Source organism: Pleurodeles waltl, chromosome 3_1, assembly GCF_031143425.1.
Source record: "Pleurodeles waltl isolate 20211129_DDA chromosome 3_1, aPleWal1.hap1.20221129, whole genome shotgun sequence".
Classification (NCBI taxonomy): Eukaryota; Metazoa; Chordata; class Amphibia; order Caudata; family Salamandridae; genus Pleurodeles; species Pleurodeles waltl.
In genome coordinates, this window is record NC_090440.1 from 288,157,583 (window position 1) to 288,182,355 (window position 24,773).

Below are 24,773 nucleotides of genomic sequence, written 5' to 3' on the forward strand. Positions count from 1 at the left end.
ATGTAGGCCAAACAATCACCCTGCCTACCATTTTGCCGTGCCTCTTCCCTCTACGGAAGAGGAAAGACTCCACCGCCTGTATCCAAAAAGAGTCTTGTTGGTCTGCCTTAATCGCACAAAAGAATTTCGGGTGGATGATCACCTTTTCGTAAGGTAAATCAGTGCCAAGAAAAGCAAGGCTGTGCAGAAACGAACCACCTCCTGATGGATAATGCTCTGCATAAAGCTTGGCTACGCATTGTCCAAAAAGCAACCACCTAAGGACTTGCACGCTCATTCTGCAAGAGCCAACGCTGCAACCACTGCATCAGCTCTCAGAGTTCCAGTCCTGGAAAACTGTCAGGCTGCAACAAGGGCTTCATTGAACACATTTACTAAGCACTACTGCCTGGACAGTCAGGTACGTCAGGATGGGCATTTTGCCTATTCAGTCCTGCAGGTCTTTCTGGTCTAAGTTGGGTTGGCAGACCCACCTCCAGGGAGATATTGTTTGGGTATCTATTCTAAGGTAAGTAATCTACGGCTAGAAGTCTTTATCAGATAAACAAGTTACGTACCTGCTGTAATGCTTTATCTGATAGAGAATCTATCTAGCTTCAGATTCTTTATCTACCCTCTCATCCTCCCTGCTCTGTGACTTGATTTAAGGATACGAGCTTCCCCTTACTACAGGCCCTTGTGACTCATGGTGTGGAAAGTCATGTAAATGAACTGATGTCAGCGCGCCAAGGTGGCGCCTATTTAGGTACCAGCGTACATTATTTCCAGTGCTGAAAATGCCAGCGCGCAGCTGAGTGCTGCCACCTGCTGGCACTCAGGAGTACAGCTCGAAAATTTAGAATGTAGAAGGTCATCAGATTTTGGTTTGTTTTGTAGTTCTTGAGAAGGTGGGAATGTGATTTGAGCATTTTTTGGATTATGGCACTGTGTTTTGATCCTTTGGGTGTGTTCACCTGTGTGGGAGAGTGGTCAAGAGAACTGGTGGAAGGGTGTGTGCAGTCAGTCACAGGTGGAGCTGACAAGTGAGCCAATGAGAGATGCCCAGTGCGAGAAGATGTAGAGTGTTCTGGAAGACCTAAATTGTGAATGCAGTTTGATGACTTAAACTTAATTCGAAAAAAATCTAGTTTTTATTTGTGCTTCAACTAATAGGGGTTTGTTTTGTAGTAAATGGTGTGAAGGCAAACTTTATATTGGCATTCGCGACTAGGGAGTTGACTGTCTTCCAATGGGAGTCATTCATTGCGCTGGTATTTCGATTAATCTTCACTGGCCTGATAAAAGGCTTTATAGAGGGAGGTAGGGCTGGATACATGGGGATGACAAAAGCGCTGGGGATTTGGGCTGTAATGTCATTGACAGCAGATCTGTCTGATTTTGTTAAGTTAAAACTGCTGGGTTGCCCCTAGGAGAAGACAGTTTTAGGTGTATTGACCCTGACTAATGGGGTTCAGACTAGTGCAGAGGGTCTTGTTTTCGGCCTTCGGAGTGAGTATGCGGAAGCAGTGGGCTCGCATTGTCATTATCAGCACTGAATGGGTTTATAGTGTAATTAATGCTGTAGCTATCCATGAGGCTTTCAGAGCCTTAAACGTGTCATGCTGTGTTGTTAAATATTTGCAGTATGTATACTTGGGCATGAAATTGTCTATAACATATTTTGAAAAAAATACGTTTGAATAAAACGTTTTTTTATCAGATTAAGCCAAAGGAACTTTTTTTAAAATAAAAGGCACGTTTAAGTGGCAAAACTAATTGCTTTCAAGGAATGAACGTAAATTAAAACCCCTTCTCGTTATCACAGGAATAGAAGGCATGTTGGTGTCGACCATGGGCATGTCTCTAAAAACAAACCTGCATATCAGCTGTACACCCTGAAGCACCGAAAAGTACTGAAAAGAATAAGAAATGTGTGACTGAAATGGTGTCTGATTATGGGCATTTTCATGTGAGAATTAATACAGTTTTTAGTATTTTGAGAGTTTCAGACATTATCTTTACATTACCACATAATGATCTCTCCCCCACCCAAACACTCTTTACATTGCTTTATTCATTTTTCTTGCAACTGACCTCCTCCAACTTAAATTATCCTTAAAATTGGCATATGTAGAGCCGTGAGATGTGGTGGCCAAGATAAGTTTTGGTTTTCCTTGTCTATTGCCCAACTATGTTCTTGTGGAAAAGGAGAACACTCACTTCTGGCAGTGTTCCTAAATTTCTGCCTGTACTAATGACACACTGTACAGTATAAGACATGGCACCACATATGTAACTATACCCACAAAACGCCATGTTTCAAAGCACTGATTAGCGCGCAGTTTGTATATATGTATATGGTATTTCTATAGCGTGAGCCTAGCCAAAATGCAGTAGAGCACAGTACATGGTTGAAGACAAACATAAAATGAATGAGCGAGAGGAAGGGAAGTTGGGTTTTGGTTGGTTAATGAATTGTGATGTAGTGCTCTTTAGAGAGATGAGTCTTCAACTATTTTCTAAATTGGTGCAGTGTTGGGATGGCCCTGATGAATATGGAGATGTTTCAGATCCTGGGTGCATAGATGGAAAAGGCCTGTTGTCTTGTTGTTTCATTTTTAAAACTGTTTGGTTTCGTGACTTTAGGTGAGCAGAGATTCACCAGAGATGGTGAGCGTGTCTGCAAGTTATGCGTGGGTGCTGGTCATGATAGCTTTGTTAATGATGCACCTGGTTTTGAAGATGGTGCAGGCCAGAAATGGAAGCCAATGGAGCCCATTCAGGATGGGGGGGGTGATGTGATCATGTTTCTTTGGGCACTCAAGAAGTGTTGCACCATGTAGGATGCCCAAAGGGGTGCCAGTGTGAGATCTTACAGACCATGGAGTAGGGCATTACCACCTTCCTGATGCAAGAGTATGAGGGCTTTAACAGCTTTCTTAAGTCGCTTTCTGGAAGAATTTGTTTCACTTTCTTTTAGACAGAGCTCACTTTTTTTTTTTTGGAAGACAGAGCTGGTACCAGGATGTCTTTGTGTTTTTGGCAATTGGCTCCTCGAGGGTGAGGTTGGTGTTCAGAGTGAGTCCAAGTGACTTGATATTTGGTGAAATCTGTCATGGAGTCTGATTTGTACTTCATCTTGTTTATTGTTCTTGGCAAATAACAGGAATTCTGTCATCATTGGACTGAGCTTCAGGTAGGCGCTGGGCATCCAGTTCTTGATGTGTGCAAGCAGTGTTTGAGGCGTTGGATGTCTGAAGCACAGGAGACTTTTAAGAAGAGATGTATATCATCAGCATATTGGTGAATCTTGGTGGTGTTATCTGCGAGTTGAGCTTCAGCAGCTCCATGTAAACATTCATAATGATAGGAGACAGTTTGGAGTCCTGGGGTACACTTCTATAAGACTCCAAAGGTGATAGGGATCTTTTTTTGACCTGGACATGCCCATGTTCACAAACAGATTACAGTTGGAAAGGTGATGATAGAATTAGTGAAGGACATAGCCGGTGAACTCCATTCAAGACTCTAGGGTGTGTATGATGGTGGGATGGTTGACTGTGACAAAGACAACTGAGAAGTCCTGCAATATCAGGAGGCAGGGACCATCTTCTTTTGTGTTCAAGAGGGCATTGTCTACGATGTGTAAGGTAGTAGTGTCTGTGCTCCAAGCTGATCAGAAGCCAGAGTGGTAGCCGTGCAGGAGATGATTACCATTAGTGTGAGGTCTTGGAGTTAAATATGGATCACTTTTCCACTTTCTCAGTGATCTTGCCAATGATGGTACATGACTTATGGGCCAGTAGTTGGCAAAGTTGTCGGGATGTACTGTGGATTTCTTTAGAAGTATGGAGATCTGGCTCCCACAATTAGCCAGTTTGCTAAAGTAGCTTCAGAAATTAACATTCTGATATTTTTCAGGTATTAAGTATCTACAGGGAGTATGATGATGATTAAAGGACTATTATAAGTATTATTGACAGAATTGAGGGCTAATAAGCTTGACATCAGTGCATAGGTGAAGTGGGGATCTATAGTTCATTAGTAAGTGAGTTGAGGCATTTCTGTAGCACACTGTAAGAACCTGCTACTAGTCAGTACTTAAGATTTGATGAAAACAAATATGATTTCCCAGACCTTATTGTACTCCATTTCATTGTTGACAATAACACTTACTGGCTCTAGACTCACCATTTGAAGACCCGAAGGTCAGCATTTAAGCGGTGATTACAAGTGATCTGATTATGAAAAGTAGTAATTCCGCCCACCCATTATTATCCTTACTAGGGAAGGCACTTAACACTTTGAGGTTCGGGATTATGGTAGATAGCATTTGGAACCCTAACATCCTACTGAGAAATGGGAAAATGCAGAGGGAACAGGTAATTCTGATTCCTGGTGTTAATTCCAACCTCACTGCCCTCCCACTCCCCCTCATACTTCCCCCTTTAGATTTCAGCAGATATGAGCATTGGGAGAACGGGGAAAATTGTACCAGTTCTGCAATTTTACCTCTAATCTCAGAAACCAATAGGGTTGGATCTATGGTTACTGATCCCAACAGAGATTTTGAGAAATAGATAATGGGGACTGTAGGGCTTGTGAGATTACCACTGATATACTATATAATCACAGCACCATCTGTTTAGAAGAACATACGCATTTTACACAGATATATTAGCATGAGAAGTTGTAATCGTTTATTTTGTAGCTAATTCACATTTTAAGGCATGATAGCTTAGAGATGCCAGGAAAGTGAGCATGACTCGCATACCTTTCCCACATGCTGTTGCACTCTACATTGCAATGACTCGAAAGACAAGACATGGCTTCTCTTAATTAATTTTGTGATTAGTGTTTAATACATTTTATTTATGTGATTTTTTTTTTTTATAACATTGACTCTGTATTGAATTTTCAGATGTTTTTATGTGTCTTTATGTGTAAGTGATGCCATTGTACAACATTAAAAGTAGTTGATTAATCATTCTGTATGTAAAGTTAATCCTGAGGAGAATAAATGAAATGTAATTCTATTGGTTACTATATTCTAGCAAGAAGTTGAGAAGTTTACGGACATTGAGAAACTCTATCTCTATCTGCAGCTGCCAGCTGGCCCCACCAACGTGGAAAAGAGGTGATTATTGTATTGAATAATGGGTGTTCACTTTGTAAAGGCGAGAGTCAATTTTTGAGGCATGAGTGGCACAGTCATCCTTGGTTAGCTATGCATGGAAGATATGATTAAATAATTAATAGCCAGAGATTGGGATCTGCAAAATATGGTAAGAGTGAACAAACTTGTAGTGCCTGTTCCATTGGTTCCATACACAGGGTGACCACTAAGATTGCCCACATGTATATTGAACTCTGCACTAAGCATTAGCCAAATTCTCATGGTCCGTTTCTGCCTACTATAGCTCATAAGAAAAATAAAAGAAAAGCTTGCGGGATCTCACAGCGAGCTGTTGTGAGATTGCTAGTTTTACCTCCCATGAGTCGCAAAGGAGAATCGTTCTATTTAGCTGATGACAGCCAGCCAAGATTTGCAGAAATAACTTAAAACAGAAGGCTATTTCAGCAATTCTGATTGATTGCCAGCAGCCACTCAGAATGTGCCCTTGTGCTTAGAACCTTCTGGTTGGCTGATTATAGTCAATTCATCAGCAGACTTCTTTACAGTTATGTAACACAAGCAGTTCTTATATTTGGTAAAATAAATATTTTTGTGTCTAGTCTGCCGGCAAAGATGATTTTGTTTTTTTTGCTTGAGATCCGCTATGCTGGGGAAATGGGAAAAAACGTGGGAAAGCGGAATCTGACCATTTGCCTTTTTGGTTAATCATTCTGCTAATGACGACTTAGAATCTTTTAAGGGGAAATAGTAATGCGAACCACTAGTAGAAATTCAAAGAATATATATATAATATTTATTTCTTTTGTCCAGTTCTACTTATGAGTAGTGTATATTAGTAGTGCACCATCTTCCCCACCTACTTCAGAAAATAATGGCCCTCATTAGGAGTCTGGCAGTTTTGAGACTGCCAGACGCATGGTGGAGGTCGGACCATCGCGGTTGTGGTGGTCCGACCTCCACATTACAACTGTGGCAGAGCCGACATGGTCGGACCGCAGACACCACTAGTTTGCCGGGATCCTGGCAGTCCAGGCGTGGTAATCCACCAGGGCAGCACTGCTCGGGATTATGAGTCCCAGTGTGTCGGGGCCCCCAGACACAGCCTCGTCATGCATTCCACTGCCCGAATTACAGGCAGAGGAATGCGCGACGGGGTCTGCTGCACCCGCCACACTGCCACATTGCCGCCAGCTCGATTACGAGTCGGCTGCAGTGTTAAGGCCCTGTGTGAACTCCAAATAGGGCTGGCAGGGTTTGGATCGCACAGGCGGTCTCTCAGCAGTACAAGTTTGTGATTCAGTTCATACCACTTTCAAAAGCTATCACCCTTCAAGTGATGCCTACCTTTAGTTATGCATTAATTGCTCCAGTTGTCTTTCGCTTGTTAAATTTGATGGGAACTGTGCATATTTATTTGTCGGTTTGGAATTTTCTCTGCTGTTTCACAGCCCTGCATGTAGATGTTATTCCTCCACTCAATACAAACAGTCTTTACCAGCCCTATTTAGAAGATGTTTGAGTTAACTAATTCAAGACCTAGACCATTACTTCATTAATTGCTCATTTCATAATCAAAGTGAACACCAAAACTTCAGAGGTAATATTCTGTTATTTTAGGATCCTGTTTGCCAAGGAAAAGACCCACAAAGTTGGTCTCCAGGACTTGCCGTACGGAATGCATGTATAGTGTTTCTTTATCCTGTATTGGTCTTGATCCGTTAGTATTCACATGCTCACATGCTTGGAAAGAATCATGTTTTGAGCCTGGTGATGTGAGGTGAAGTTGTCTTTTTCGGGGAAAATGCATTGAAAAACCAGTCAGTTATTTTCCAGCACTTAACATTGTTGATTCACACCAACCTTATGGATTTGACCTATCTACCTGCTTTTTTAAAAATGCTAATGTTTAAAGATTATCCTCCTATATAATTTAGTATCTTGCTTGCTTATGTGATTCCAATATGGTTAAGGGTGTTTTTTTTGTTTTTTTGGTACTTGACACTTGTTAAGTTTTGTATACTTTGACAGTGATCAGAGTACCCAGTCATCAAGTCGTGCGCAGCAAATGCATGCATTTTCTTGGATTCGGAATACCCTAGAAGAGCACCCAGAGACTTCACTTCCCAAACAAGAAGTCTATGATGAATATAAGTAAGTGTTAAATATTCTTTTTCTAATGATGTTTCTTTGTTATTTTGCATTCCCAGTGTTGTGCTTCAGATAACTTTACTAGGAAACATTCAACTTTGGGGATACCATATGTGATTGCATAGTTTCTGTTTGATACTTATAACCATGGATTCCTCATCTTAGTGCCAGGTGCCAGGCGCCTAAGTGGATCTGGAAACTTTCCTCAGCAAAGCTTCCGCATGTGGCTAGGTGCGCTGCTCAGCTCCACACCACCCTGAAAGTGACAGAGTGGAGCCATATAATTGCTCCACCCCTGTATGTTAGCATGCATAAACATGCCACTACCATCAGTTCCTTTCTTTTCACACCTTCTGAAGTAGATCAGGAGCTCCACTTGCAAATTTGCCGGCCTTACATTGACTTAAAAAAAAAAGGAAAATAACAAAAAACAGTGTGCTAGGTAATGATGCCTCTCTGCCTCCTTTATTCTCCCTCCTCCCCGCACCTCACCCACCCTAAAAAAAAGACTTCAAGCCCATGCCATCATTGCAGAAAACAGTTGGTCATGGACACGGATGAGGTGTGTGTCTCGTGTTTGGCCTCAGTTGGCAGATTTGCCTAGCAAAAGAAGTGAAGACCCTCAAGCAAGTCCCTCTTCACTTACAGGTGTGGACTCAGTCTCATCTCTTAGGCCAGTCTCGCGACTGGTCTACTTCTCAGTCGAAGTCCTCTGGTAAGTCCAAATTGAAGTTTAAGCGCAAGCATAAAAAAGCAAAGCAGGACTCAACACTTTTCTTCCACTCCAAGGAGAAGGTCCAAAGGCGTCACAGGATTAGTCAGTCTCCTCAATGGATCCCCCTGATATACCATTGCACTCAGAGCTTCAAGGGCCATCGGCAATGACACAGCAAGTGAAGGCCTTCACAGAGGCATTGTTGAAGATGCACTTTTCCAGCTCCCTTTGTCAAGCCTTCTTGCCCCAAGAATGTGCACGTGTGTCCAGTCATGTTAATGCCAATGGACCCTTCCTTGGCATTAACGGACTGTTAGGAACCCAATTGCTCTAGCACTTGGACCTGCACTAGGTCGCCACTCATCAATGCAAGAATGTGTGACCCTCAAACCAGCTTCAGCCCAATCACCACCAAAATTACTCGACTGAAAGTAATCTTGCGCTATAAAAGGAAGTGTCATCTTGTAGCCTGTTTGTACATCACTCCCTCTATCAGAGTGGTTGCACCAACACAGGCTCTATTATCTGTTCAGGTCTGACTCTGAAAAAATTGAACATACCCAGAGGGAGGAGATGATGATGGTTGAATAGGAGATGTTGATCTTCCCCTTGTTAAGATGATGACAATTTTTAAATGGATTTACAAGATGCCAGTGGGCTTAATATCTGTCCTCATATTGGGTTGAACTCGCCACTTGAACCGTCCACTGAGGAGAGAGAGTGAGCCATTTGCAGTTGTAAATCAGTGGTAGCTGATGTTCTGAATTTGCAGCTGCCCTCTGTTGAGACCCTGTCTAATGTCCTTAGAGGCATTCTACAGCCTGGGGCTGCCATGTCTGAGCTCTTTATGTCCTTCATCAAGACTCTCACTGATACTTTGGTATTTGGTCAAAGCCGTGTTTTTGCCCAACATCAGAATGTGTCCTTGTGGTTAGAGCCTTCAGTTGGTTGATGCCAGATGCCCATCAATGAGTAGACAGATGTTCAGGGACCACAGACTGGTGCATGGCGACTCTAATTTTCTCACTAAACAACCTACTCCAAAGAGTGTGGTGGTTCCGGCTTCAACTAGTAATGTAAAACCTAATTTGTTCCTCATGATTCCTCCACATACAGAGTCCAAGACAATTGAGGTATCTGGAAAACAAAAGTCTCCTTAGCCAGCTTGGCACTGAGGTCAATCAGTGTGGTTTGTAGGTTGGGTCACCACATGAATGCCCTCTCAGACAGATCCAGTGACATCTTGTTGATGGTCCTGGAAGGCCTTAGGACCTCGCTGGCTCAAACAGTTCATGATGGAGAGAACGCAGTCAAGTATGTGATTCGTCATCGCCTAGATCCTACTGACTGCCTGGGACAGTCATATAGCACCAGTGCTAGGCCCTGCTGCCACACATGGATGTGTTCCATTGAATTTTGTGGAGATGTTTAAGCCTCTTTCGTGGACATGCCCTTTAAAGGTTTGCACCTTTTTGGCCAAAAAGCTGATTCTGCCCTGGAGCGTTTTAAAGACAGTAGTGGTATGGTGCATTTCCTGTGACTGACTTTCTTCAAGCAGTTAAAAAATCAGTTGAGGAAATTCAGCAGCTAAGTCTAGGGCTCACATACAGACAGTGAAAATTGCCCCAGCTTCTGCAACAGTCACCTCAGTTCTTTAGAGACTGAGGAAGGAAGGCTGGCAGCCATCGAACAAGCAAGGAGGGGTGACAGGTCCTCCTAGGCCGCCTCCCTAACATGAATATCCTCTAAACTGCTTTATTTTGCCATTAGAGGCACAAACCTGTATTGTGGGGGGCAGGATTTAGCACATCTTTCCAAGATGGCAATCCATAAGGTCCGACAGGTAGCCCATACAGATTGTTCAGCATAGTTATGGCTAACCCTTTTGTTCACTCCACTACATCTTTCCCCCACATCTAATTAACTTTCAGACTAGAACCTCTCCTTTCTGTTGCATGATGTGCGACCGCTACTGATGGGTTCTGGACTTGCAGAGAGGAAAGGGTTATTGTTCTTGCTTTTTTCGTGTGCTGAAAGAGGACACAGACCTCTAGCATATATTAACCTCTGAATGCCTTCCTCAAATTCAAAATGGGATCATTAGCCCAGACCTTTGGCGCTCTGGACCTAGCAGACTGGATGCTGTCCTTGGACCTTCTCATCCTACTGTCCTCGGTTCAAGGTTGGCTTGCTGTATTTCCAGTTTCTAGTGCTCCTTTTCGCCTCACCAGTGCCCTTTGGGTGTTCATGAAAGGGATGGAGGTGGTAGGCACACCTTCAGAGTTTGGGGATACCAATCTCCCCCTTCCTTGACAACTGTCTGTTGAAGGTGTGTTTGCTACAATCAGTCATAGGCCACTTACAGTTCATGTTCACAATCAATGAAACAAAGTCGCACCTGACTCCTTCCAGGAGGTTGCCATTCATTGATGGTATCATAGACACAGTGCAATAAAAGGCCTTCCCTCCACTCCAGCGAGTCCGCAACATTCAGGCTGTGATCCCCAATGTTCCTCGGTCCTTGATCTCGGTGAGAGCAGCCGTGAGGCTTCTTAAAGCCACTTTCATCTCCCTGATCAACTATGCGAGGTAGCACGTGCGGGCCCTGCTGTGGATTTTGAGGTTTCAGTGGACGACGAACCAAAGAAGCCTGTTGGATGCCATCCAGATTTCAGAAGAGACTGCTCACTATCTGGAGTGGTGGCTGCTCTGCTGCAATTGGTCCAGTGGCAGGTCCCTCTCCTGTCCACATCCAGGGCTGACTGTGATGATTGATGCATAACTACTGGTTTAGGTAGGTCATCTGGGAGAGTTGGAGATCAAAGGTCTTTGGTCTCAGCAGAAGCCCGGCTCCATATCAATCTATTAGAGTTGTGGGCAATTTTTCTGGTGATGAAGGCCTTGGTTGTTCTCCAAGGGGAGGCTGGTGGAGGTTTTCACAACCCCCATGTGGTTTTGGAACATGCAGGACAGATTGGGTCATATGGTTCTGTGGCAGGACGCCCTGCGTCTCTAGAGATGATTGATACTTCAAGGCATTTTTCTGATTGCAAACTATTTGGCAGGGTCCATGAATACCAGAGTGGATGAGTTAGGCAGAATTTGTCTGTCAGATTACAAATAGTGCCTGCATCCCAAGGTGGTGCAGGGTGTCTTCTGGTAGTGGGAAAACTCTGGCTGCAACAGTGTGAAACGTGCATTGGAGAATCCAAAAGAAGGCTTAACTAGGAGATGCATTCCAACTGGAATGGAACATCGGTCTTCTATACACTTTCCTACTGCTGCCTCTCCTGCTCCGGGTTCTGAAAAAGATCCGAAACGACCTGGCTCAAGTTGCCATAGTGGTTCCGGATTGGGCCAGGTGAGTGTGGTACCCTGAACGTCTAGGCATGAGCATTTGCACCAAAATCAGGCTTCCAGGAGGATATCCTTTCACAGCAGCAGTGCAGGATCCTTCACCCAAACCTGCTCAATCTACAGTTCCATGCGTGGAGATTGAGCAGTGGCAGTGAACTGCGTTCGATCTGCCACTTGAAATGGTGGATGTCATCCTCAATGCATGGCCCCTCCATGAAGTCCATTTACCCAGGTGCTTTGACACATTTATGGCCTTGTGTCGAGTCCACCAGACTGACCCTTTACAAGCCAAACTGTTGAATGTTCTACTGTTTGTTTTGTCTTTGGCCCAGCAAGTCTTGGGGTGGGCACTATTAAAGGGTATTTGTCAGCCCTTTCGGGCTTTCTACGTTTGCTGGATCAAACATCATTGTTTAAATCATCTGTTGTGATGTTGTTTATTAAACGTTCGACAAACAAATTCCCTTTCAAACCATTTGTGATGCCCTAGTGGGACCTTATTTTGGTGTTTCTCATGTGTATGGCCTTTGAGTTGATGCACAACTGCTCATTTCATCTTCTGATTTTAGAGACTGTCATCCACATTGTGATCACTTCCACATGTCTCATAAGGGAACTTCAGGCACTGTTAGTGCAACTGCCCTAGACCTCCTTTTTTCCAAACCAACTCGTGCTGAGGACGTGGACAGCCTTCTTGGCAAAAGACATGGCTCCTTTCCATTTTGGGAAGTTCATCACTCTCACAGCGTTCTTTGCAGCTTCCCACCCCTTGAAAGAGGTGGTGAGGTCCCATCTATTGGAGCCCAGAAGGGCTTCAGGCTTGTAAATTAATCATACCGAGGACCATCAAGTGGATGATGAGCTTTTTGCGTGGTTCTCTGGAGAGAAGAATAGGAAGGCAGTGCAGGACAGGACAGAGTGCACTGGCCAAGACACCTGAGCTGGCTCATTCCAAAGGGCTTAGGTTGCTACCATTGCATGGTGGCATAGGGCGGTGTGTCTGTTTTTGATATCTGCCAGGCTGTGATGTCCGCATCAGTGCAGGTGTTCACAGAGCAATGCTTCCTTGACAACTAGGTCTAATGGGAAGGATATTTGAACTATTCAGACCCTCAGGACATTTTGATCTGCATCCACTCCACAGACTGTCTTCCTTGAGGAAGTACTTCTTTAGTATCTAACATGAGGAATCTGCTTTTAGAAGTATTCATTAAAAGAACTAGTTACTTACCTTTGGAAACACTCTTTCTGGTGGAAGCTTATCTAAATGCAGATTCCTCTCCACACTCCAACCTCCCTGTTTTGTTGAGTGGCCCCTTTTTAAACTCTAAAAAGATCCTACGTCCTGAATCTGCACACTGATACCAACAATTGTCACACTCCATTTATGAGGGCGCAGAATTAATTAAGAACGAAACTGACGTCGGCTTACAGACGTGGCTCCTCATCATCACTTTCAAGGCAGCTTGGCGCCACACAGCAGCGTTCAGGAGCATTGCTTACATAAGTTTCTAATTAAAGATCTCCTGTGTTCTGGCTACTGAACAGCCTCTGGAAGGCCTGCGGGCTCATTCCACCAGAGCCAAAACTGCTACCATGGTGCTAACACGCAGAGGGCCTGTTGTGTATATTTGCTAGGCTGCTACTTGGGCATTGCTTCATATGTTAACGAAGCATTACTGCCTGAACAGCCAAATCTGGCAAGAAGGGCACTTTGGTAGTTCAGTCTTAAATAACTTTTTGGCCTGAGCCGTTTCAACACCTTCCACCTGGGAGGTACTGCTTTGGTATTTACTCAAAATGTGGGGAATCTACGGCTATAAGTATCCATCTGAAGAACAAGTTGCCTACCGTTGGTAATGCTGTTCCTTGCGTATACTCTTATCTAACCAGTGTTCCTCCTTGATCCACCTTCCACCCAGTTTTGTGGATTGGACTTCTCTGGTTCATACTAAATATTCCAACTTGGAGATCTTCACATTGGCACCATATAACATTATTTGACCCACTCCAGCTAGAAACATGTTTGATGAATTCTGTGTGGCAAAATTTGTGGGAAGCGTGGTTGTAGGAAGCTGGCTCTGTATATGCTATATCAAAATGAGATATAGGGCCTGATTCTAACTTTGGAGGACGGTGTTAAACCGTCCCAAAAGTGGCGGATATACCACCTACCGTATTACGAGTTCCATAGGATATAATGGACTCGTAATACGGTAGGTGGTATATCCGCCACTTTTGGGACGGTTTAACACCGTCCTCCAAAGTTAGAATCAGGCCCATAGTGTCCACAGAGTCCAGGGGTTCCCCAAGAGGCTTAACAGAGGTGATAATACTAATGCTCTATTTGTGGTAGTGTGGTCGAGCAGTTAGGCTTATCAGAGGGTAGTGTTAAGCATTTAATGTACACACACAAGCAATAAGTGAAAACACACACTCAATGACAACTCCAGGCCAACAGGTTTTTATATAGAAAAATATTCTTTTGTTAATTTATTTCTAGAGCCACAAGATTTATTTAGTAGGTAAGTACATTAAATGAAAGGTACTTTACACAGTAATACTTAGAACATTGAATGGAATCAACAATGTACACAGTTTTCTTTAAAATGGCAAAAATCTATTTTAAAAGTGGGCACTGCAATTTTGAACAGTTCCTGGGGGAGGTAAGTAAAGTACAGTTTTTGAGGTAAGTAACAAACTTACGAGTTCAATCTCCGGGGCATAGGTAGCCCACCGTTGGGGGTTCAAGATAACCCCAAACAACCAGCACCAGCAACACAGGGCCGGTTAGGTGCGGAGGTCAAACAGGAGCCAAAATAACGTGGGCCCCCATGAAGACAGGTAGTACTCCGGTTGCGGTCTGCTTGCAGGTAAGTACCTGCATTGTCAGAGGGAAGACCAGGGGGGTTTGGAGGAGTACTGGAGGGGCCCCAAGTAGGCACAAAAACTACACCCTCAGCGGCACGGGCGGCCAGGTGCAGTGGACAAATAGGGTGTCGGGTCCTCAATAGAACTCTATGGAGGGACACAGGGGTCACTTAGGAGCCTCAGGCAGGGCACAGGGGGGCCTCTTGGACAAGCCACCGACTGGGCAAGGGTGAGGGCCGTTAGCTGGTTGTTGCTGCACCAGAGGTCAGTTTCTCTCTGGCATGGGGGCTGCGGGTGCAGTGCTTATCCAGGTGACAGATATCTTTGTCCCGGGGGGAGGGTCCACGGGATTTCCTCTGCAGGCATCGTTGTGGGGGTGCAGAGAGGTCAGCCCAGGGTGGACACGTCGTCTGAGGCACCTGGGGATCCTCTCTGGCTAGTTGGTTATCCAGGTGACTGATATCTATGTCCCGGGCAGTCACGGTCGGGGGGGGGTCTACGAGATTTCCTCTGCAGGCATCGTTGTGGGGGTGCAGAGAGGTCAGCCCAGGGTGGACACGTCATCTGAGGCACCTGGGGATCCTCTCTGGCTAGTTGGTTACTCTGGACACGGGCCGGGGGCGTCGGGTGCAGAGTTGTTGGACTCACGCTTCTGAAGTGAGATGAGAGTCCCTTTAAAGATGGTTTCTTTGTCTCCTTTTTGGACAGGTCTGCTGTCCACGGGCGTTTCCTGGTCCTCGGTGATGCAGGCAGTCCCCTGGAGGCTTTTCCGGGGTCGCTTGTCCTGCAGAACGTGTTGCTTCTTTTCTTGCAGCTTTTTGAAGCAGGAGACGGGCCGGTAGGGCTGGGGCCGAGTCAGTTGTTGTCTCCTTCTCTTCTCTGCGGGCTTTTCAGCTCAGCAGTCCTTCTTCTTTCTTGAGGTCATCAAGAATCTGAAGAGCTGGATTCAGGGTCACCCCTAAATACTAAATTTAGGGGTGTGTTAGGGTCAGAGGGCAGTAGCCAATGGCTACTGTCCCTGAGGGTGGCTACATCCTCCTTGTGCCCACTTCCTCTGGGGAGGGGGGCACATCCCTATTGGTTCTAATCTTCCAAAGCAAGATGGAGGATTTCTCAAGGAGGGGGTCACTTCAGCTCGAACACCACCTGGCTGAGGGGGTGACTCCTCCTTGTTTTTCTCATTATCCCTGCTAGACTTGCTGCCAAAAGTGGGGGTGGGGGCATTCCACTAGCTGGAGTGCCCTGGGGCACTGTAACACCAGGCTTGAGCCTTTGAGGCTCAACGCAAGGTGTTACAGTTCCTGCAGGGGGAGGTGTGAAGCACCTCCACCTAGGACAGGCTTTGTTTCTGACCACAGAGTGCACAAAGGCACTCACCCCCATGTGGTCAGAAACTCGCCTGGAAGTGGAATTTACTTATACACTGTAGGGGCATAGTGCTCATGCAGCTATGCCCTCACCTGTGGTATAGTGTACCCTGCCTTGGGCCTGTAAGGCCTGCTAGAGGGGTGACTTACCTATACTACAGGCAGTGGTTTGTGGGCATGGCACTCTGAGGGGAGTGCAATGTTGACTTTGTCTTTTCTCCCCACTAGCACACTCAAGCCATGCTGCAGCCCTTAGGGACCTTCCCTGGCCCAGGGCCCTTGGTACCAGGGGTACCGTTTACAAGGGACTTATCTGTGTGCCAGAGCTGTGCCAATTGTGGAAACAAATGTACAGTTTTAGAGAAAGAACACTGGTGCTGGGGCCTGGTTAGCAGGGTCCCAGCACACTTCCAGTCAAAGCTGGCATCAACACGAGGCAAAAAGTGGGGGGTGACCATGCCAATAGTTGCATTTTCCTACAGTGGTTGATAAATCCATAAGAATGCAATAAATGATGCAGCCACTGATTTAAATAATTCCACTGACTCTGACGATTGTAAATTGGTTTAGCAACCATCTGTTTATGAAATGGTAAAGAAAACCTTAACTTTCTAATTCCGGTTAGTGCCTATTGCTAGCTGAGCCTTAAAGAGAGCATCTTCACCAGTCTTGCCCTTGTTCAGACACGTGTTTTTAATAAAGCAAAGAGTTTTTTCCCTAACATTTTACATTCCTAATTATATCATTATTGACTCTTGACTGCAGACAACCAAACATTTTAGTTCAGTATTTGGCTTATTATTCCTGATAAACATTTTCCTGTTTGAAAAAAATACCCTTTTCTTAACATCTCCCCCCAAAATAGACAGGTAATACTAAAACAGATGTAATAGGTAATGTGTAATATGTTTCTTCATTGCAGTCTCTGGGCGCCAGTGGCATTCGCGATCCAGGCTTCGACTTTGTATTGGAGGAGTGGGGTTTATTACAAATGTTTAATCTAAAAGCCATAACATACATACAACAAAGCATAAAAAATATAAAACAAAATGCAAAAGATACAAATCTTGTACATTGATGTTAAGATCTCAATAGAAAAACAGTAAGGCCTTGTTAGTTTTACATAGTTACACATTATGTGACTATATTATTATTAGATAGGGCTGGTAGATCTTGTTATGGATCTTTGTGAAGCATTATGTGTAAAATGGTTGTACTGAAGGACCTCGTCGTTTTTTTAGTCGAATAGGGTGCATGATTGTCCATTATTAATCTTAGAGTGACTATTCCATTTGTAGGCATCTTTCTAAGCATGTGGTTTTGATGCAAGTGGGTGTAGTATATTAAGTATAGTTTCTTGTGGGTAGTTAACATGTATGTAAGTTGAAAGGTTGTGGATTGTCTGCAAGCCTTGTACTCTGGTTGTCCGCGACTGCTTAGAAGATTAAATAATATTAGCAGATTATTAGTGTATAAATAAACACATAAAATATAATGTTGAAAATATCTGATAGAGACTTCTAGTTTTGGATTCCTTACCTTAGAATTTCTCCCAGGCGTCAGACTGGATCCTAGGATTTTTGTTCGAGCAATACCCTTGGTAGGTGGTATTGGTTGACTCCACGAGCATTGTTGGCGTCAGTGTCGCTGTGATGGCATCGGGAGTAGTACATAGACGCTGCCTCAGTGCAGTGACGTCAGTTCTTTTCTTTCCACGCCATACGCTGATCCGACGAGAGCTACCCTGGTCTCTTTTTGACCAACTTCGACCCTTTTGTCGAGTTTTCTGTGAGTTTTTTTTCTGTGTCGAGGATGTCCCTGAAGACTGGTTTCAAGCCGTGCGAAGACTGTCACCGCATGATGTCAGTGACGGATACGCATCTGGTTTGTTTGTGATGCCTGGAGCGCGACCACGACCTGAAGTCGTGCTCCGAGTGCTGGGCCATGCACCCCAAGGCCTTGAGGGAACGTTCTCTCAAGCTCATGGCGGCCCGATGCTGGAGTCCGCGTAGGTCCAGGTCTTGCTCGAGAGGAAGGTCTCGAGACTGTTTGCGGAGCCACCACCATTTGTCTTCCTCCAAATCTTCGGGCACAGGTAAGAAGAAGTCGTCGTCGAAGTGGTCCCGTCGCGCTTCGACTTCGCCCTGTTGCTCTGCTGATACGAGGCAGGAGGAGCGTCGACGCTCAAGGCCTCTGTCCTCGGAGCCTGCTTCTGTGTCTGCTCTGCTCTCCCTGAATTTCCGGGAGTCGGAGCGACCCCGCCCATCTTATAGTTCTATGAGGCCACGTGCCTCATTTTTGGGTGGACTGACCCCAATACAGCGCCTTTGGGCCCAAGAGGTTTGGTCAAGGGGCCTTCGGGGTCCGTGCCGACGGCTTCAGCTTCGGCCACCGAAGTCCCCTCTGGATCCGCTTGTGGATCCACATCGACGCCAGTCGTACCACTGAGACCTTCCCCTGCGCTGGTTTGATTGTCGACACTCCCGAAGTCGGTAGTGCCCACTATTGACGTCAACCTGATCCTTATCCCTGACGACTCGAGGCGGCATCGGCCGACACCGCCTCTGTCCTCAATGGGGCCTACTCAGCCCAGGTCAAATTTGGACCCTTTTCCCTATGGGTATGAATTTGGGGAAGGATTGGAGGGGGCCCTGGACCCTTATGAATACCAGGATGACCCATCTTTGGACTGGGCACAGGAATTGACCGAGGCCAGTGGACTGGACACATCTCCAGATGCTGGTATGCTGTCTCCTCCTACCGTGGCTACGGCAGAGGGAACGACTGCTATGATGGTCAGTAGGGCAGCTGAGGTCCTTGGCCTTGAGCTACCTACTTTGGAGGTCAGGTCTAGTCTCCTGATGTAGGTGCTTAACCACGGGCTTCCACATCTGAGACCCTTTTGCCATTCAATGAAGCCCTCACCGATGTACTTTTGGGTACTTGGTCCAAACCCAACACAGGGGCTCCTGTGAATAGGACTATTGCACTCCGCCATGGCCCGCCCCAAACAACCCTAAATTCCTCTCCCAACACCCCACGCCTGAGAGTCTTTTCATCCAGGCTTCCTCTTCCTCAGGCGCATTCCCTTCTACAGACCCGGATAGTGAATCAAAAAGGCTGGACAATTTGGGAAGATGATGTTTTTTTTTTCCTCCAGTCTCTCGCTGCTGACCGTGAACACAGCATGCCTTTCGGGCCACTATACCCACTCTCTGTGGGATACGGTTATGCAAGTTCTGCTGCAGATACTGGAGGAGGCCCGTGCTATCAACTCCCAAGCTGTCAACGATGGGAGGGATGCGGCAAAGTTCACGATTCTATGGGGCTGGATACGACCCACTCTCTGGGCAGATCGGTTGCTACGGTGGTGGCCTTGAGACGCCATGTCTGGTTGCGTACCTCTGGTTTTTCGGGGGATGTCTAACAGCCTTTCATGGGCATTCCCTTTGATGGCTCTCATCTCTTTGGAGCTAAGGCTGACTCTGCCTTAAAGAGATTCAAGGATTCCTGGGCTGCGGCTAGGTCCCTTGATCTTTCCACTGCCCTCCACCCCCAGCAGTCCACTTTTCGCCCCTTTTGTGGCCACAGAAAGGGCTCCCTGTCGCGTCCCCCACCCAGCGACCGTGCCACCCATGCTGTTCAACCGCGGTGTGGCCAGGGACGCGGAATCCCACATGGGACAGGGAACCAGAGGTCTGCCCAGTCCACCCCTGTCCCCGCTGCAGCTTCCAAACTCTCCTAGTGGGTCCCCTCACTCTGATCCTGTTGGTGGCAGGATTCACCATCACCTGCCCCACTGGGAATCCATCACTACGGTCAGGTGGGTTTTGCATATAGTTCAAAAGTGCTATTCCCTCCCTTCTGAATCTGCCCCACCGGCCATGCCCCCATCACTCAGCCATCTTCCGGAGGATCATTTGGCACTTCTCTGCCAGGAAGTCACGGTTCTCTTGGCCAAGGGAGCTATAGAGAAGGTCCCTGTGCCAGAAGTAGGTTGTGTTGTTATTCCTGCTACATTCTGGTGCCGAAAAAGGACAAGGGCTTACGTCCTATACTAGACCTTCGGGACCTCAACTACTTCCTCAAGAAGGAGAAATTCAGAATGCTCACCCTGGCTCAGGTTCTGTCTGCCTTAGACCCAGGAGACTGGATGGTAGCGTTGGACTTGCAGGACGCTTATTTCCACATCCCCATCCTGCCTGCCCACAGACACTACCTACGATTCGTGGTAGGTCACGAGTACCATCAGTTTACCGTGCTCCCCTTCAGCCTTACCAGTGCCTCTTGGGTGTTCACGAAAGTGATGGCGGTGGTTGCAGCTCATCTGCACAGGTTAGGGGTCTCAGTCTTTCCCTACCTCGATGACTGGCTATTGAAGGCAGACTCTCCCCTGAAAGTTGTGTCCCACCTTCAGACTATGGCAAGCCTCCTGCACACGCTGGGGTTCTCTATCATTGTGCCGAAGTCACACCTGACTCCGCCTCAGAAGCTCCCTTTTATCGAAGCTGTTCTGGGCACAGTGTAGTTTCAGGCTTATCCTCCCGAAAAGCGAGTCCAAGATAACCAGGCTATGATACCGATCTTTCAGCCTCTGTCTTGGGTTTCGGTGAGACTATCTGAGGCTGCTGGGCCTCATCGCCTCCTGCATCCTGCTAGTGACACATGCCAGATGGCATATGCGGGCTCTGCAGTGGGACTTGAAGTTCCAGTGGGCGCAGCATCAGGGGAATCTCTCCAACATGGTCTAAATCTCAGAGAGGACTGCGAAAGACCTGCAGAGGTGGCTTTCGAATCCGCATTGGGTCCATGGCAGATCTCTCTCCCTTCCCCAGCCAGATCTATCCATAGTGACAGATGCGTCACTTCTGAATTGGGGCAGCCACATGGGAGAGTCTGGGCTCCATATCAACCTTCTGGAGCTCCGGGCGATTAGGCTTGCGTTGAAAGCATTTCTTTCCTTTCTCAAAGGGAAAGTAGTGCAGGTGTTCACGCACAATACTACCACCATGTGGTACTGCAACAAACAGGACGGAGTAGGGTCCTAGACCCTTTGTCAGGAGGCACTACGCCTCTGGACATGGCTGGAATGTTAGGGCATTACCCTGCTGGTTCAACATCTGGCGGGTACTCTCAACGTCAGAGCGGACAAACTCAGCCGTCGATGCACAGCCCATCACTAATGGCATCTCCATCTGGAGGTGGCGCAAGGTCTCCTTCAGCAGTGGGGAGAGCCTTGGTTAGATCTGTTTGCCTCTGCAGAGAACGTGAAATGTCAGCTGTTTTGCGCGTTGGAGTTTCCAATGCTGCACTCGCTCGGAGATGCTTTTTGTCTCGAGTGGAACTCCGGCATCCTTTCCGCCGAAACCACTTCTGCCCAGAGTTCTCAAGAAGATCAGGAATGACCGGGGCTCAAGCCATCTTGGTGGCTCCAGACTGGGCACGGAGAGTATGGTATCCAGAGCTATTGAGTATGGCCATTGATCCTCCACTCAGACTGCCTCTTCGGGCGGATCTTCAGTTTCAGCAGCAGGGGACGGTTCTCCAACCAAACCTGTCTAATCTCTGCCTTCATGCGTGGGGATTTAGCAGCGACAGTTAATGACTTTTGATCTTCCACCTGAAGTCTCTGATGTTATCTTGGCAGCCATGTGTCTCTCCACCAAAACGGTATATGCCTCTCATTGGCATAAATTTGTGGCATGGTCCACCAACAAATCTGTTGATCCCCTCTCTGCCCCTCTATATGAGGTTCATTTGTTCATTCTTTCTTTGGCCCAGCAGGGCTCAGCTTTGGGCGCCCCTAAAGGGTATTTATCTGCCATTTCGGCCTTTCTTAGCTTACCTGATCAACCATCACTCTTTAAATCTCCTATTGTGAGTAGATTCCTAAAAGGTCTCACCCATTTATTTCCTCCCACTCCATTTATCATGCCTCAGTGGGACCTCAATCTTGTCCTTATTTACTTAATGTGTACTCCCTTTGAGCCAATGGACAATTGCCCCTTACAGCTCCTCACTTTCAAGACTGTCTTTCTTGTTGCCATCACTTCTGCTCATAGGGTGAGTGAGCTTCAGGCCCTTTCGTCCAAACCTCCATTCTTGTCTGTGCACCCTGACAAAGTGGTGTTGCGCACTGCGGCTTTCTTCCGTCCCAAGGTTGTTACGCCTTTTCATGTAGGCCAGTCCATCACCCTGCCTACTTTTTACACCCCCCCACATTTTTCCCATGAGGAGGAGAGACTCCACCGTCTGGACCCAAAAAGAGCGTTGGCGTTCTATCATAATCATACTAAAGATTTCCGGGCGGACGATCAACTCTTTGTCGGGTATGTGGGTGCAAAGAAAGAGAAGGCGGTGCAAAAACGTACCATCTCTTGATGGGTACTTCTTTGCATCAAGATGTGCTACTCTTTGGCCAAGAAGCAATCCCCTGAGGACTTGCACGCTCTTTCCACCAGAGCAACTGCTGATTCCACTGCGTTAGCACACAGAGGGGGTTATTCTAACTTTGGAGGAGGTGTTAATCCGTCCCAAAAGTGACGGAAAAGTGACGGATTTACCACCAGCCGTATTACGAGTCCATTATATCCTATGGAACTCGTAATACGGCTGGTGGTATATCCGTCACTTTACCGTCACTTTTGGGACGGATTAACACTCCTCCAAAGTTAGAATAACCCCCAGAGTTCCTGTCCTGTATATCTGCCAGGCAGAAAAGTGGGCATCCCTGCACACGTTTGCTAAACACTTCTGCGTGGACAGTCAGGTCTGTCGGGACGGCTACTTTGGTTGTTCGGTCCTGCAGGACTTTCTAGTATGATCTTGGTTCGCAGCCCACCTCCGAGGATGTCATTGCTTGAGTATCTATTCTAAGGTGAGGCATCTGAAACTAGAAGTCTCTATCAGATGTACAAGTTACTTAACTTCAGTAAAGAAATATATGGTAGAGACATATTCTATTTGCAAATTCACTACTGATTCACCCATCCTCCCCACTTGCGAAAAGATTTCTAGGGACAGGGATTCCCCCTTCAGGTCCTTAGCTCTGGCGCACCAATCTCAGTGTTCTTAGCGTCTCTGCGCTTTGGCGTGGAAAGTTGTTAAAAGAAACTGATGTCACTGCGCTGAGGAGGCGTCTATACTACTCCCGACGTCATCACGGCGACTACAGTGCCAAAGACACCTTCGGAGTCGACCAACGCGCAAGGGTATTGCTCTGGATTCAGTCTGACGCCTGGGAGAAAATTCTAAGGTAAGGAATCTGCAACTAGATTATGTCTCTACCAGATATTTAGTTCCTGAAGGTAAGTAACTTGTACGTTAAAACGTTCTGTAAGCGTGAAGGAATTTGAAAATCGAGGCTAAAAATTAAGTTAGTATCTTCTGATTGAATGGTTGTAGCATCAAACATACAATGATAAGTGGCCTAAATTGAATGTATAGAAGCTCCAATGTTCACGTTAAAATAAAAATTTGTATTCACTCTGCATATTTGTTGGTGAATTAAGAAAAATATTTATTTTTTTGTTTATTTGTTTGAGTGCTTGTTTCTGTTTTTTTGTGTATTGATTTGCGCTTCAAATCATCAACAATGCTTAGGCCACAGTCCCAGGGTTTCATTAATGACTCAGCATGGAATCGCCGGATTCCAATAATAATAATTCAGTGGGGGTCTCCGGGTTCCAGAAATGATTAAATTGGGGTCCACAGAAGTTAACCGGTTAAGAACCATTTATCTAGAGTGCTCACTCGACGTGCTGGAACCCACAGATATGGAAATGCTTTGAAACCAAAGGATGACCTGAGTCATGCCAGCCCCAACCTTAATAGACTCAACTCTTCATAATGTAAAATGTTCTCCTGCGTCCAGACTCTCAAAATTGTGCAGGTGGGGGTCTTATCTTATCAGGCCCACATAACAAACAGCACACAATCAGTAGGACTCACCTCTAAGACATCACAGAGAGCATTGGCCTGATTTATATATGGAGGTTCATGCACCCTCCGAGACAAACAGTGTACAGTCATGTGCTTTGTGTATGGCATGGACTCAAGGACTGACATTTTCCTAACTTCTGCATCGTAGGATCCTTATTTATAGTCATAAAAACAGAATATTCCCATGCATCTGCTGGAATCCCTGAACACATTTTCTTCAAATCTTGAAAAAATAATTATTATTTGGAATACATCAATCCCCACTGTATAGTTACCTCTCATAAGGAGTGACAGGCCTGCTTTTTGACTGAAAATGTCTGTATTAGAAAAGGTATATAAACAATATGTAAACAATATAAAAATACCACATTGCAGCACCTGACAACAAGGCAGCCATGAGTTGAATTAGAAGCACTTCTATTGGGAACTTGCAGGGGAAGGAAATGGAGCAAAGAAGGAGTGTGGCAGGTCAACAGCTTAAAGTAAAGTAACCACGTAAGAAAAAAATACACTGTTACTTTAAGGAGCCAGCAGCTTCCCTTCCCGGCATACACTGTAGTGGCAGTTTTCTTCATAGTCTCAGTTCTTTTTTGAATGGCCGTGAAATGCATAGTGTATTGAAAACCAGGGAGGAGTGAAGGTTTTTTATGACTTCAATGAGGATACCTATGATGCAGAACAGAGAACACAAGTAACTTTTCCTTCTGCATTTTAGGATATTCTCTGAACCTGCTCTTGAGTTTTAATCTAAACAGTAATGTTTAGCAAAAGAATGAACCGATTTCTATGTGGCTGCTTTACAAATTCCTGTAATTGGAACACTTTTAATCAAGGCAACAGATGTAGCCTTATTATGTGTAGAATAGGCTCTAGGTTTACTTGGAAGTGGTTTATTAGCTAATTGATAGCAACAGGTAATGCAGGAAACTATCCATCTAGCTATAGTATGTTTTTATGAAGCCCTACTAGTTCAAAGGTCCATAGTTTTATGAACAGTTGATTAGTTTTGCGTATTTCTTTTGTTTTATCCAAATTAAACTCAACAGCTCTACACACACCTAAAGAATGCAGAGTTCTTTTTGCTGGTGAAGGAGGGTTGTTGAAAAATATTGGGAGTGAAATTGCTTGTCTTGAGACTGCTTTTGGCAAAAAAGAAGGATGTGTTACCAGAAACTATTTTAATTGTGAAACGTATTTGCCATTGAGCAGAAGATGCTGTATTAGCCACCGTCACCATAGCTCCCCTCATCCCCCCATC

General features: G+C 45.8%; 1 protein-coding gene across 2 annotated transcripts in view; it reads left to right on the plus strand.

Annotated features, from left to right (window-relative positions):
• RFX7 (regulatory factor X7) overlaps positions 1-24,773 on the plus strand; it is a 361,880-nt gene that overhangs the window by 183,158 nt on the left and 153,949 nt on the right. The window contains exons 3-4 of one of the 2 annotated variants that reach the window (XM_069222422.1): positions 5,034-5,116; positions 7,127-7,267. In XM_069222422.1, the coding sequence (XP_069078523.1) occupies positions 5,034-5,116; positions 7,127-7,267 (224 nt within the window). The remainder of the gene's footprint in view (positions 1-5,033; positions 5,117-7,126; positions 7,268-24,773) is intronic. The other variant, XM_069222423.1, reaches the window with a different exon arrangement.